Genomic DNA, 15,379 nt, shown 5'->3' with positions numbered 1-15,379 from the left:
ACCAGCACCCCAGCGCAGCCCTCTTTTGTCATTGGCACTGTGATGTGAATTATGAACGGAAGCTCTTCCTGAGAGCCATCTTTGGGGCAGGAGGGAGATGTGGCCAGGCAGGTTTGTCACATGACCTGGGTGACTCCCTGCCAACCAGGGGCCTTGGTCTCCCCACCTGCAAAATGCGGCAAGGAGGGAGGCAGAGTAGGTGTCTTCTAGTGACCTTCCTGCTCGCTCCATGAGCCTGTTCCTCTGAACAAGAGCTTTTTTTTTTTTTTTTTAATTCTTTATCATGCGTTACAGAACAGAGCTCCATCACTTCAGGGATGGCCTTTAACCCCCCATCTCCTCACCCTGTGAGCGTGGGATTATTAGACTTTCCTACAGAGGGTGAACCTGAGTTTTAGAGAAGGGAAGCACTTCCTGATGTAACCTAGATCCATCCCCTCAGTCCACAAACATTTCTTGAGCACCTATTATGTGCCGGACCCCAGGGAATACTTCAGTGAACCAAACAGAAATCCCAGCTCATTCAGGTTCAGGGGAAATGATTTACATGCTCCTGCTGTGTGTGGAGCTAGGCTCTGGGGCCCTGTGGTGAGCAGGACAGACCCCAGCCTACCCCGAGGGACTCAAATGTTACAGCCTAGGAGATGAACAAAAGACACATGAACAGAATAGGAATTAAAAGCTTCCAGGTTGTCATAAGCATTAGGAGGTAACAAGCAAAGTCCTGAGGTCGAGGGTCGAGGGCTCAGCCCGGCCTGGGCAGGGCTGTGTGGGCTGGTGTTGACCCAGGGTGTCCACTGTCTCTCCTTCCGTCTGGCTACCAAGGGCCGCATCAGAAACTCTTCACCTTGACCTCATTAACGACAGGCCTAATCACTGGGCCAAGCGCCTTGCACTTTGAGAGGCCACGCCCCCCCCACCCGCCTCGCCTGCCCCTGGCTCATTCACCAGCACACATTTCATCAGGCTTCCCTGTGCAAGTCCTGACCCTGCCCGGGGCCGCAGGGGTCTGGAGCCCCAAGTGGGCTGGAGGGAAGGGGGCACATTTCTGAGCAGACAGGTGTAGGAAACCCAGGTGGGAAGATAAACTGGCATGAGGGAACTTAAGTGATGGAAGTCTCGAAGACTGGTACACTTCCCTGGCCGGCCTGTATTCCCAGCCTCAGGGCCTTTGCACTTTCTGTTCTCTCTCCCTGAGCGTCTCTACCCGCCCCCAGAACTCCTTCCACCCTTGAGTTCTCAGAGAGGCTTTCCTGGGCTGCTCTAGACAACCGTGCGCTGGGAGTGAGTTGCCATCTGAACTTACCCTGTTGTTACTGGTTTCATTATTTGTTTGTGGGGCCCTCCTCGCTCCCACAGAAAGATACTTCCTGCAGGCAGGGGCTTGGTCCTTCTTGTCCACTCTGTCCCCCAGAACTGAGCACCTTGTGTGGATCACAGTAGGTGCTGGATAAAAATTTGTGGCTGGACCGTGGTCATTGAGCACCCGAAGGCCAGGCTCCCAGTTCACTCCTGGGGGATGTCCTCACCATCCTGCTATACGTGGGGGCCCTCATTTTCCCCCAGAGCTCATCCCGCTGTCCTGGGACCCGCCCTCACGGCATTGCCTATCACCCGGCATCCAAGGCCCACGGTCCCAACCCAGCCTGACCAGACATCCCAGGTCGCATCCTGTGTGCTGCAGGGTCCAGCCAGTCCTGTTTCCGGGGTCCCCCTCCCCTTCACGCAGGGGTGCGCCCAGGACCACGCCTGCCTCACTCATTGCAGGGATCTGGTGCCTGACATGAGTTTGGCACAGCTCACCTCCTGCAGTCAAGGGCCTTCCTTCAGGAGCCCCTAGGGCCATTGTCCCCTCCCTGCTTCGGTCACCCCCCATCTTGGTCCCCTCCTCCATCTTCGCTCCCTTCAATCCATCTTTGAGGGCTTTTGAGCCACCTTTCTGTCCCCGAGATCTGCCCGAGGCACTATCCCCTGCCCCTAGATAAAGCCCCCAGCACTAAGCCCCACCAGAGCTGGCCCCAGCCCACGTGCGGCCACATCCCACGTGGGCCTCAGGCCTCTGCCCAGCCTTTGTCTTCAGTCTACACTGTCTTCCCCACTTGGCAACCTGGCACAGTGTCTCCCCTCCCTCAAAACATTGTTTCCCTGGACATCTCCACAGGTAGGCAGCCTTCCTCCCTGGGTGAGGAGCTGTTCTTCCCACACGGGAGTCCTCCTCAGCCTGTAAGCTCCTCTTTCCTCGAGCTTCGGCTCCCCAGTGGCCTGCACATAAGTGATTGTTGAACGAGTGAGCAAGTGAATTCCAATTCAGTGTAACAAACGCTTTTTGAGCTCCTGGGTGATGCCAGGCTTGTGTCTGCCATGGGGAGTGCCCTGCCCTTGCGAAGCTCACAACCTGGCAGATGGGCTCCTCAGTATGCGGTGACTGGATGAGCCAGGAGGTGACTTAGGCGGGGAAGGAATGGGTGAGGGGCTGAGTGAGGGGATGAGAGAATAACCGGCACCTCTGCCCTCTGGGAGCTCATGGTCCATTTGGGAGGAAGACGAAGTTTGCTTGCACTAAGCCAGAGGGAAGTGGGTACGGAGTCAGAGGTCCCAATGCCAGGCCAAGGCCATCAACTGAGATGACAGAGATTCCTCGGGGACAGGAGAGTTGGGGGCGGGCCTCCTGCCCTTTCCCAGGGTCCCCAGCACCTCCCTTCCCCGACGGCAGCCTTCTACCTGGAGTCACCTTGGCCCCTCTTGGAAGCCAATTAGGCCCCCAGTTGCAGCAGTGAAGATTAATATGATTAATAACGCCCCCAATCTCGCAGGTGCTGATTCAGCCAGGAGCTTAGGGAGGGGAGGTCACTTTATAAGGGCCTGGGGGGGGGGGGCAGGTTTCAGAGCCTGGAGTCATCCAGCCGGAGCCCTGTGTGACTGAGCTCAGGCCTCAGAAACATCCTCTGGTTGGAGCTGCCACAGGGCAGCCACAAGGGCCGCAGCCATGAACGGGACGGAGGGCCTGAACTTCTACGTGCCTTTCTCTAACCACACAGGCGTGGTGCGCAGCCCCTTCGAGTACCCGCAGTACTACCTGGCTGAGCCGTGGCAGTTCTCCGTGCTGGCCGCCTACATGTTCCTGCTGATCATGCTCGGCTTCCCCATCAACTTCCTCACGCTCTACGTCACGGTCCAGCACAAGAAGCTGCGCACGCCTCTGAACTACATCCTGCTCAACCTGGCCGTGGCCAACCTCTTCATGGTCCTTGGTGGCTTCACCACCACCCTCTACACCTCTATGCACGCGTACTTCATCTTCGGGCCCACGGGATGCAATCTGGAGGGCTTCTTTGCCACCCTGGGCGGTATGAGCTGGGGTGCGGGTGACGGGGGCTACAGGAGCCAGGAGCTTGCGGTGTGAGGGGGCGGTGTCTGGGGACAGCCTATGCCTTGGGGATGGTGGCTGAGAGGCCATTACCCAAAGCCCTCACTTAATCAACAAACACTTTCGTGATGATGAGCTAGGCTGCCGTTTGTCGAGGGTGGGCACTGAACACTGTTGATCTCACTTGGAGTGGGATCATTGTCTTGCTTTCCAGCAAGGAAGCAGATGAGAGAATTCAAGGGCCTTGCTGGGGTCACATCAAATTTCTGGCGGGGCAGAGTTTCAAGCCCATGTCTCTGAGGCCTTTCAGGACATATTCTGCTTCCCTCGCAGCAGCTGTGCTGGGTCAGACCCACATTGGGCACTGGGGATAGAGTTGGACAAGACAGATCCCTGTGTTCAGGGCTCCCAGCCTGGGGCGGGAGGAGGGCTCTCAGTCCTCCAGTCACTGGACTGCCTGTACTGGGCGATGGGCTCGGTCCTTCTCCAGCATCTAGCTGACTCCCTCCCAGCCCGCCTCCAGCCTCTCTGCCGTGCTTGAATGCTTTCTGCGTTGATGAGTCCATTCACAGGGAGACGTTAGACCTGTGAGGTGATCTGTATAGCTTTGAACCATAGTTTAAAATACTTTCTTTAACTGAAAAACTGATTCTCTGCAGAGAATAGATCCCATTTAGCAGATGAGAAAACTGCAGTGTGCAGAGGGGAAGAATGACTTAGGGATATGGCCGGGCAGTGACCAGGGCCTAGGTCTCCTGGCTCAGATCCAGGAACATTCCCTGGGTACACACGGCCTCTCAGGCAAGCAGGAGACACGGGAGGTCATTATTACAGAGCCAGGGTGACAGGGAGAGCCTAGCACCAGCCACAAGGACACTCTGCCTCCTGTCTTCCCTCTCCCACCTGTGTCCAGGCTGCTGCCTCTGCCCCATTCCTGGGACTGGCCGTCACTGGGTGTTTGTCACCTTCAACGACCGCAGTCACACAGTCTCAGGCCAGAAGGGTGCAACACAGGCGGGCACGTCTCTGCTACAACTATGGTCCTGGAATACTCACTAGTGTTCCCTTTCACTCTCAGTAATGTCCTAGTTTGGTTGATAAATCCTATGGCCACCCTCCCTCCTGAGTTTCTGGGGTGATGTGCAGGGCAGATGTCTGAATCACATCATTATTTCCTCCTCCTTCTCTGAGCAAAACATTATGCAGCTCCTTGGCTCCTAGGAGAGGGTCCCACATAACTCATGTTATTACATTTCCCTGGAGGGGAGAGGCTGCTGCCCAGGAGGGAGGGAAGGCCTCCCAACTCCAGGCTTCTGCTGCCTCTGCAATATCTTTTTTTTTTTTGCGGTACGCGGGCCTCTCACTGTTGTGGCCTCTCCCGTTGTGGAGGACAGGCTCCGGACGCGCAGGGGCCCAGCCGCTCCGTGGCATGTGGGATCTTCCCAGACCGCGGCACGAGCCCGTGTCCCCTGCATCGGCAGGTGGACTCTCAACCACTGCGCCACCAGGGAAGCCCTCTGCAATATCTTTTGACAGGAACTCTGCCTGTTGCCCCATGAAGGACACATTTTTCTATAAAAACTCCCTACAGGGCTCCCAGTCCAGCCATGACCCCATGACCCAATTTCTGTGTCCCTCAAGAACCCAGAGCTCTTGAGCTGAACTAACTCTCCTGGGAGTTACTCTGCGCGGCATAGTGGCCCCTCTGCCCCGCACCCCCTCTTCAATGTCCAGACCCTCCGCACCCTAAGGCCTTGCTCCAGGTCCGCCCCCAGGTACCTTCCTGGCCGCCCTCTCCCCATCCCTCAGGGGAGCTCCCCCTCCTTAGACAGGTCCAGCCACGTGGCGTGTTGACTGACAGCTGGCTACCTTGCAGGTGAAATTGCCCTGTGGTCCTTGGTGGTCCTGGCCATCGAGCGGTACGTGGTGGTGTGTAAGCCCATGAGCAACTTCCGCTTCGGGGAGAACCATGCCATCATGGGCCTCGCCCTCACCTGGATCATGGCTCTGGCCTGTGCCGCGCCCCCCCTCGTCGGCTGGTCCAGGTAACAGCACCGAGTGGAAGGGAAGGAAGGGTCTCCAGGGCTCTTCGTAGGGTCCTCCAGCCAGGGGAGCTGTCTGGTTCCAGGTCCCGAGCTGGCAACTGTCATGGGGTTGAGGTTTAGGGCAGGGAAGAGAGGGTCAGCCCCTGACGCCGCTATGGGGCTGGTCCCCATGTCAAGGAGACTCCAAGACGCCCCAACCCGTCACCTTGGCTGTGCCCCTAATCCGCAACTAAGCCAGGGCCAGATTCCAATCCTCTTTGGTCCAGTGCCCTGTTGAGCAGCTCCTCTGACCTTAGGCCTCAGCACCTGGAGAGGCAGAGCCTCCCTTGTGCAGGTGTGACATTGTGGCCTCTGGGAAGCAGTCCTGTCCAGACTCTAGGCCGTTCTCTCCAAATGGGCTGAGATGAGCTGGGGTTGCGGTGGACAGTGGTTCCGGACATTGGACTAGTGACTCTGTGGGTGGCCTCGTGTCCCTCTGCTTCCGGGAAAGTCCCATCTCTCTCCACTTTCCTCCTCTCTCAGTCTTCCTGGGGCCAGTGTTCTTTGCCCCTTGCTGAATTTGAGCAATTCAGCAAGGGACAAAAAACTCTGGCCCCCTTCCCTGTCTTCTCCAGTCTGGCCCGGTTACATCCTCGTAGGCACAGCTAACAGACACTGGGTTTTCCGAGGTCGGTCCAGTGTCACCATAGTCTGAAATCACCCAAACATCCTAACCAGACGCCCCGGGGGCCTCCTGTTTCCAGAAAGTGCAAGTATCCCTTAGTTACCCCGTGTGCCCCTCTTTGGCCTAGAAAGACCTGGGCGCCTCAAAATACAGAGCTTGGGAGGGCTTTTCCCTTCTCCCCTCTGACCTGTGCCCTGCGTGGCCCGAGGCCTGGCCTCCGGCTGCTAGGGAGTGGCAGGCCGGGCTGGGCGGGGCGGAGAAGGGGTGGGGGGGTGCCTCTGGAATGAGAGACTTGGAGAGACTGTGGTACCGGGATAACACGGCACCAAACGAACAGTGAAACAACACTGTTTCCACAGGTGCATTTGAATCGCTTACCTCAGTCAATGTGATCCTCAGTCGCACAACCAAGGAGAGGTTTATTATCCCCATTTTACAGAGAGGGAAATTGAGGCCCAGAGTGAGACCAGCCCTACAGTAGGCGGTGGCAGGGGACTCTGGTCAGCTGTGCCTGTTCCCAAGTCCCTCACATGTGGGTCTCCCTTTACCCCTCCCGCCCCATCCCCCCACGGGTCCTCAGGTACATCCCAGAGGGAATGCAGTGCTCCTGCGGGGTTGACTACTACACGCCCTCGCCAGAGGTCAACAATGAGTCCTTCGTCGTCTACATGTTCGTGGTCCACTTCTCCATCCCCATGGTCATCATCTTCTTCTGCTACGGGCAGCTGGTCTTCACAGTCAAGGAGGTATGGTCCTATGCTGGGCGCTGGGGACATGCACATTGACTGGGCTGAGCCCAGCCCCCATTCCAGAGGAGCCTCAGTCTGACACCAGGCCCTGTGTCCCCGCAGGCAGCTGCCCAACAGCAGGAGTCGGCCACCACACAGAAGGCCGAGAAGGAGGTCACTCGCATGGTCGTCATCATGGTCGTTGCTTTCCTGATCTGCTGGGTGCCCTATGCCAGCGTGGCGTTCTACATTTTCACCCACCAGGGCTCCAACTTCGGCCCCATCTTCATGACCATCCCGTCGTTCTTTGCCAAGAGTTCCGCCATCTACAACCCCGTCATCTACATCATGATGAACAAGCAGGTGCCTGCTGGTGGGGCGGGAGGGTCCAGGTCCCCCAAGGCCACAGGAGGACAAGCCACATTCTTGACTGGGCCCTCAGTCTTTCCACCTGCAAAATGGTCAGAGAGTTGGTCTTCCGGGGTGTCAGAGTCATCTGGGAGAAATTCAGACTCCTGGGCCAACCCCCAGACCTTCTGATTAGAGGCTCAGGGTGGGCCCAGGAACCTGCATTTCTAACAAGCCCTCCAGGTGGCTCTGATGCTGGCTCAAGAATGAGAAGCACCAGTCCAGATGGTTTCAGAGGCCTGCTTTAAAGGTCAAACGGTCAAAGTCCCAAGCCTGGGAAGAGGTGACAGTTTCCACACAGCTGGACAGGGCGCTAAAAAGTCTTGTTCCGAGGAATGAAAGGATAAAGCGCGGTCCTTTAACACAGACCAGTGGTTCCTCTGCAGATCCCTTGATCCAGTGGGGAAAACATGGAGTCAGACATATTGGGTTCAAATCCCAGCTCTGCTAGTTTCTAGCTGTGTGACCTTGGGCAAGTCACTTCCCTTCTTTGGACGTCAGTTTCTTCATCCATAGGAAGGGTGAAATCCTAAACTCTTGGGTTAAATGAGATAATTTACAGATAGCCCTTGGCACACAGAGGGCATCATGGAGCCTCACCAGTGACAAAGCCCCCTGAGGTTTGGTCCTGGCATTTCCGGGTGGGGTTGCGAAGGCTTAGTAAGTTCCTCCAGGGAGCCATTTGAGAGGGGAGTGGAGGCTGGGAAGGCCAGAAGCGGGAAGGGGGTGGAGGCAAATCTCACCGACCATGCCGGTTGCCACCCACATTTTGGGGGACCCTGACACTGACTCACGCCCTTTCTTCCAGTTCCGGAACTGCATGCTCACCACCCTGTGCTGTGGCAGGAACCCACTGGGTGACGATGAGGTCTCCACCACTGCCTCCAAGACAGAGACCAGCCAGGTGGCGCCTGCCTAAGGACTCTGTGGCCAACTGTAGGAGTCTCCCAGCCCCCGCCCTCCACCCTAGCTGCTCCATCAGGAGCCGTGCCTGTCGGAACCAGGTCACACAGGCTCCCTGAGTTTAAACAAACAAACAAAAAGAGAATTAATGAGAGAAAAATGAGGCTCCTCACTTGGCAGGGACAGCCCAGTCTGGAGTCCTGATTTCCCAGGGGCCGGTGGGATCTGTACCCCGCTTTCCCCCCAAATTCATCTCTCAGGCACACGAGAACTCTTGCTCTGGAAAAGTGTCCCAGCTTAGGGATGAGCGTGTAGCACAGAGTGGGGCACATAGTAGGTGCTTAATAAATGCTAGATGGTTGAAGGAAGGAATGAATGGAGACATGAATGGAGTGATGAATGGCCAGGGAGAGCTTATCTATCCTCTCAAAACCATGTTAGCAGCAGCAGCTCACCCCTGGCTGATGACCTTGAGCAGTTGTTTTCCTCCTTGGGCCTCACTTTCTTGCCCCATAAAGTGGAAATTCCAAATCCCCCACACAGCTGCTGTGAAGATCAAATGAGATTGTGTGTGTGCGTGTGCGTGTGCGTATGGGTGTGTGAGCACTTTGTAAATGGTAAGGAGCTGTACAGACTGTAGTTAACATTATAAATAATATCAATGAATATAATTAATTCATTGCTATGATCATCTCCTCTTGATAGTGACCATTTTGAGATTGGGCAAGGCCCTGAGCAACCAGCTTCAGCAGGTTTATAAAAATGAGCCAGACGTCAAGGCCAGACCAGGGCTGGGTGTTGGGCCACGGGAGGGACAGTTCAAGAAAATGCAAAATGTGGTCATCAGGACTGAAAAAACAACATCGGGGGTCCAGAGTGTGGGACCGAGGCCCGGGGATCTCACCTCCAGCATGGAGCCCCGGGACTAGGGCCACCCCTTTTCAGTGTGGCCCATGGAGAGACAGGCCTTTCTCTCAGCTTCCGGAAACCACTTGTTCTCCTCCCCAGCACTCAGGCTGCATCATCTCTGGGCCAGTATGGAGCTTCTAGAAGCCATGCTTACCTGCCCACATTTAATGGGGAGCTGGGTCCCCAATGTCACCCTTGTCTCAAAGAGCTTAGAAACAAAAAATGGGAAATCTGGCTGGGCCCACCTTCCCTGGGGATGTTCACAGGTCTCAGATTTCGGGTCCCTTGCTGGGCGAGACTTCGGCGGCTCCAGTCCATTCTTCACTGTGGAGAGTTGTTGCTGTGAAACTGGCTGGGACGCTGGGGCATCGAAACTGAGCTGCTTCAGCAACTGCCCCTGCTCCTCCGCATCACCAAAGCTGGAAGCTCTACCTCTCCCCAGCTCTGCCTGGAGATGAAGGCAAATTGGGGTATTAAAAGCTCAGCTCCTATACCTGGTGTTGATGGTGGTGGTTTTTGTCACTCTCAAGCTCTTTATTTGCAGGATGGATTGGAACAGGGCAGCGTCCACCTGACCCTTGACCCTGGGTTGCCTGGTTTGGGCAACCGTCAGAGCCCCCTGGGAGTACAAGGTGGGGGGAGCAGGCCCAGGAATGAGAAAAGCCCCAACTTTGGAGTCACAGAGATCCAGGTGACCCGTGAAACTGCAAGCAAGTTTTGTCACCTCTCTGAGCCTCCTTATCTGCAAAAAGGAATCTTAAAGCTGACCTTGATGGGATTTGATGAGCTTTCAGGCTTTATGCAACCAGCCTGCTTCCTGGACACAGCAGACAGTGGGAGACTTTTGGCATTACTGGAGCCTTGGCTCAGAGCTGGCCCTACCAGGGACCTCATCTCCAAGGGGAATGGGATGGAGATGTAGCTCCCAAATTACCCTCATCCTCCAAGGTAGGAAAGGGCGGAAGGAGCCTGAGAAGGAAGATCTCCAGTGTCATGGAGGGACTGGAGCAGGTAGTGGCTGGGATCTCTGTTGTTGCCCCTCTTAACTGTCTCCCTAGGTGATGTCGGTCAGGATTACTTTGGCTGCAAGTGACAGGAAATCCCACTCAATAGCACTGAAGCAAAAGGGAAAAATTATTGGCTCCCATAAATGAAAATCTCAGGGCATCAGGCACAGCTGGATGCAGGTGCTTGGATGATGTTATCTGGCTTCTATGTCTCTCCTCTGGCTGCACTTTCCTCTATTGGCTTCATGCAAGGCTGACTGTTCTCAAGAGGTGGCATAAAGGCCACCAGCAGTTCGAGGCTCTGCAAGGCCTACAGAAAGTTGTCTTCTCTTTCTCATCTGTTCCAGCACAGTTCCCAGGTAGGGCTCTCATTGACCAGGCCTGGGTCACCTGATAGCCCCTAAGCCTATGATCAGGCTGGGATGGGGATTCATCCTCTGACTGGCCAGACCTGGGTCACCTGCTTGCCTCTGCAGCCAAAGGCAGAGTTAACCCCACAGAAACCAAATGGTCTGAGGGTGGGGACAGGAAGGAGCCCAAAGAAAACCTCAGGGGCTTGCTTCTAGAGGAGGAGGGCCGGAGAGAGCGTGGCCAGAACCAACAGCGGGCCACAGGGGATGGACTCTATGTCGGTGACGCCCAGCTAGTCCAGCCTCCCCCCACAGCGGGGACCCGCACAGAAGATTCCCACGGGGCCCCCGCGGGTCTTACCCTCCATTTCAGATGCCGAGTCGGGCCAGGCACGGCAGCGGGAGAGACAGTGGCATTTCAGCTCGTCTGCCTTGCACGCAGCCCTGTCCTCTCACTCCCACACCCCAGTCAACTTATTCTGAGGATTCAGCCCCACATCCAGAGAAAAAATTTACTCTAAAACCAGAACATTCGCTGGCTTTTTCTGGTAGAGAGAAAAGCCTCCTTACTTCCTTAATTTATAATTGATTTGACAGCCACTGATGGGGAACCTGCCATAAATAAAGGCAAAGAGCTGCTGACTGAGGCGGGGGAGAGGGTGTTACCCGGCTCACGTCCAGGCTCCAGGAAGCCAACAGGTTTATGGAGTGCCTGTTGTGTACAATCGTACCTTCACTCAACCCAATCTCAGGAAGCTGACCCTAGGCCAGGACGTGCTGGGGACTCAGAGATGGATTGGAGGGAGCAAGTCTCTGGGCTGTGACCTGGCCAGCGTCAGGGCCACAGAGCTCTCTCACCCTGATTTTGCCTCTGGGAGGAGAGTGCGTGAACCTCCACCCCAAGGCAGCAGGGCCTGATGACAGCCTGCCCCTTGCCCTCTAGTAGAGACATGTGTTCCACATACCCCAAAGTGCCCCTGGGAGACAGTGGGTGCCCTTCCCAGCTGTGTGACCTCAGGCCAAATCCTTGAACCTCACTAGGGCTCAGGCCCTTCAGCTTTAAAGGGGAGAATCAATCATCCCAGAACTGTCTAAAGGGACTGAGATTATTGATACAAGAGATGAGGTGCATAATACGCATTCAATAAATGTGAGTTCCCTTCCCAGAGACATGAACCAAGTTCAAAGGAGCGGCTCCTGTTATGGTGGGAGATAGATGTGTGGAGAGATTAAAATAATGGAGGTGTCTCAGGAAAGGGGGAAGCAAGTGCTACCTGGCCCCAGTATTCATTCCCTTTCTTTCTTTTAGTATTATCAGCCCAAGTTCTAGCTAGGCACCTCGCCACCCAGCACAAGACTGCATCTCCCAGCTTCCCCGGCATCTGCGATGGCATTTAGGTGACATTAAGGTCTAGCCAAAGGAATATAATCAGAAGTGATATGTGCAGTCTCTGGGTTGTGCATTTCAGAGAATGGAGGTGTCCACCACGTCCTCTCTTCTTTCCTTCCTGGTGGCTAGAATGTGGTCATGATGACCGGCACTGCAACAGCTTCTTGGATCACGAGGTAGAACCTGTGGGCAGATAATGGCAGAGCAGCAAGAAAGAAGGGGCCTGGGTCTCCCATGCTGCCTCACCAGCCCTGCACAACCCAGACTTGAGGGGTGTCATGAGAGAACAGTCTCCTGGTTTCATGTTGAAGCCACTGTTATTTTGGAGTCAGGGTTGGTTTCTTAACTAAAGCAGAGAGCTTCCAGGTTGTAGCCCAGGGTCTGGACTTAGGAAGGCCTAGTGCAGGTCCTCTCTGAACTTTAGCTTTTTCATGTATAAATATAGCAGTGAATATAAAACATGTGGACGTTGAACATGGCAGCTCTTTCTACCCTGCCCCCTATGCATTTATTGACCTAAAGTCACAGATGTCCTCATGCTACAGGGGTTAGAGTAAACACAAAACAGGCACTGCTTCAAAGACTTTAGAACTGAAACCTCCAGAACTGTAAGTTCACACATAGGAGGACCCCATTCAATGTTACAAGATGGCAAAAAAAGTTCTTGGCAAAACTTACATTTCGTACAGGCCTCAGTAAAAGCGTCTCATGAGTACACCAAGCAACCTGTCCTCTCTCCAGAAGCCTGATCCTCACAATTACCATTTCCCTGTGAAAAGGCAATCCTCTAGAAGAATTTTTAAATCACTCAGCACATTTTAGAACTTCTTCCCTCCAAATGCAAAACTCTGTCCTGGCACAGCCCTGGAGCAGGGTTTCAGATGAAGCTCATGGGAATGTTTGTATCACTGAGTCTTTCTCTACTTCTCAGTTCTTGGAAATGTGATCAAAATTGCTGCCCCCATTGGCACCAGCTTCCATGCGCCTCTTTGCCTCATCTCATCTCCTGCTCTAGATGGTTCCCACAGATGGTTTTCAGGCCTCCCTCCACTCAGCCAAGCTGGGCTCTGGCACTGGGGCTTCCACAGAAATGGGTGCTGAGAACCTACTGCGTGCCAGGTGCTGTGCTGGTCACCAGGGAACACTACCAGGAACAAGACAGACACAGCCCTGCCCACCCCCACTCCCTCCCAGAGCTCAAGGAGACAGGTAAGACAGTGTTTTAACTCGGGGTGCGAGAGGCTCCCACAGAGCAAGTTGAGGGGCTGCTGGCAACCCAAGGGGGGGGGGCCCCGAACATCCTAGGGTGTCAGGGAGGGCTTTTCCGAGGAAGTGATGTCTACACTGAGGCCAAAAGGATGAGTGAGAAATGGTCCAGAGAAGGTAGGTGGAGATAAAGGAGGGCCTTCTAGGGAGAGTGTATCAGCTAGCTTATGCTGTGTGACAAACAACCCCCAAATCTCATGCTTCAAACAACCCACCATGTATTGTTGCTCGTGACTCTGCAGGTCAGCCAGGTGATCTGGACCAAGCTTGACTGATCTCTGCTGGGCTCATTCAAGCATCTGTGGTCAGCTGGAGGGCTGGCTATTTGGCCAGCTATGGGCTGGGCGACAGGGGAGACTGGGCAATGGGATGCTCAGCATCCAGCAGGCTTGTTCACGTGGGACTGGGACTGGACATCATTTCCACCATGCGGGGTTGGTCAAAGCAAGTCACAAGGTGAGCTCAGATTCAAGGCATGTGGGAGGAGCTGCAAACTTATACTGCAAATGGGCATGGATATGGACATGGGTGAAAAACTGGGGCCATTGTGATATCAATCTAACAGATACACACACAGAGGAAACACAAAGGGGAAAATCCAGCTCTCAATACCTAACCAGTTCCAAGAGCCTGGACTGTGGGTTTCCGGAGGAAGGAGGCTCCATAAGACAGACTGAAGAGGTCAAGCTTTCACCCATGGGAGTGGGGAGCCTATGAAGGGTGCTAGGCAGGGCAGTGATATCCACTTTCACTTTAGAACACTTTGCCTCCCTCAATCCAGACCTCTGGTGATGGAGAGTCCCCTGGAAAAATCCCAACAATAGGACTACAGAGAGAAAACTGCAAGTCTGTTCTAAACCTGCCCCCTTCAAATCCTATACCCTCCTCAGAGGTAACCACTGTTATTACCTTGGAATGAACCCTTTCAGACCTTCTTCTGTGGCTTCACTTACACACACACACACACACACACACACACACACACACGAGTTCTGTCTTCTCAGAAGTGGGGACATATTCCACAGATACTTTCTGTTTTATTTCATTTTCACTGCTGTGTACTATTCCACCATGTGAACAGATCACAGTTTATTTGTCCAATCTCCCCTTGGTGGGCATTTAGGTTGTTTTGAATTTTTGCTAAGATTGCAGTGTATCAGTGTAAGAGTTCCTCTCAGATTTATACCCAGAATGACATAGATGGGATGTGGCACGAATCCATCTTAGTTGTATTAGACGTTACTCAATTCTTTCTACGTGGCCACCAACTTACATTCCCGACGGCTGTGCATTTCTTCACATCCTAGACACACAGTATTGATGGGCATTTAAATATTTGTCATTCTAATGGGTGTGAAATACCACCTCATCCTTGTTTTAATCCACCTTGTCATTTTAAATGGCTGCAGAGTATTCTACAGTAAGGGAGTAATTCAGCCAGAGCCTGAGTGATTCATTTGGAACTTCTTTTTTTTTTTCCTTTTCCAAATAATGCAGCAATTATTTCTTTTCCGACTAATGCACTCCTAGGAGAGAGAAGTGGAGTGCTGGGCTCAAGGGAATCCCTTTTCCAAGTAGGCTGCACCCAATTTATGCCCCTGGCAGAGGCAATGAGGGCCTGGCTCCCTGCATCCTTGCCAACGCTTTGTCTTCAATTTTTATCAATGTGATGAGAAAATAGTATCTCATCATTGTTTCAATTTAAAATTTCCTGAGTGTCAAAGAAGTCGAAGATATTTTCCTGTGTTTATCAGCCTTTCTGGTGAATTAATATTCTTTGTTTATTTTCCGAGAGGACATTGTCCTTATTTATGGAGACTTTTGGGAAGTAATTTAATTTAAAAATTGCTCATTCATCCCTTAAAAATTCTTTCTTATAAAACAAAACAAAAGGAGGCCACAGGTTGACCTGGGGTGTCTGTTCCAGGTAAACCCACTGGTTGGCCCCCAACTGCTACTTCCTGAGGCACCAAGGCCAGCAGTGGCCTGGGAACAGGAGTGGACACTGGGGCAGTGGGATTGGAGGGCCTCAGCAGCTACCTCCACAGCCCAGGTGTGCCCAGTTCCCCATCAGCATTCCAGGTTCTGCTGAGCAGAGGGCGCAGGAGGGATCAAGCATCTCAGACCCCGCCCCCCCCCCCCCGCCCCATCATTTTGCCATGGGGGCTGAGACCCAGAGAAGTCAAGCGATACACCCAAGGTCACATACGAGCAGGTGGCCCGGCTGAGGCATCAGCACACAAGGCAGGGCTGCAGTGCCCCCTCTCAGCTTTCCTGCCCAATCAGCGGCTCAGAGCCTCCAGCCCAATCAGGGGCTAATTGGAGTGGTGGGGCCGGGCCTG

At 54.1% G+C, this 15,379-nt stretch overlaps 1 protein-coding gene across 1 annotated transcript; it reads left to right on the top strand.

The window, feature by feature from the left end:
• The first annotated feature begins 2,971 nt into the window (after nucleotides 1-2,971).
• Nucleotides 2,972-9,488, top strand: RHO (rhodopsin). Its single transcript, XM_082639413.1, has 5 exons — nucleotides 2,972-3,347; nucleotides 5,244-5,412; nucleotides 6,657-6,822; nucleotides 6,928-7,167; nucleotides 8,021-9,488. The coding sequence occupies exons 1-5, from the start codon at nucleotides 2,987-2,989 to the stop codon at nucleotides 8,129-8,131; spliced, it is 1,047 nt and encodes a 348-aa protein (XP_082495539.1). The 5' UTR covers nucleotides 2,972-2,986; the 3' UTR covers nucleotides 8,132-9,488.
• Nucleotides 9,489-15,379: the final 5,891 nt, after the last annotated feature.

This window comes from Mesoplodon mirus (assembly GCF_964341445.2).
Source record: "Mesoplodon mirus genome assembly, chromosome: 12".
NCBI classification, from domain to species: Eukaryota; Metazoa; Chordata; class Mammalia; order Artiodactyla; family Ziphiidae; genus Mesoplodon; species Mesoplodon mirus.
This window is presented reverse-complemented; position numbering and strand designations above follow the sequence as displayed.

Excerpts from the sequence above, each read along its gene's own strand:
- RHO (XM_082639413.1), top strand. The coding sequence starts at position 2,987 with ATGAACGGGACGGAGGGCCTGAACTTCTACGTGCCTTTCTCTAACCAC. Across the intron at positions 3,348-5,243 it reads CTTCTTTGCCACCCTGGGCG|GTGAAATTGCCCTGTGGTCC; the intron begins GTATGAGCTGGG and ends GCTACCTTGCAG. Across the intron at positions 7,168-8,020 it reads ACATCATGATGAACAAGCAG|TTCCGGAACTGCATGCTCAC; the intron begins GTGCCTGCTGGT and ends CCTTTCTTCCAG.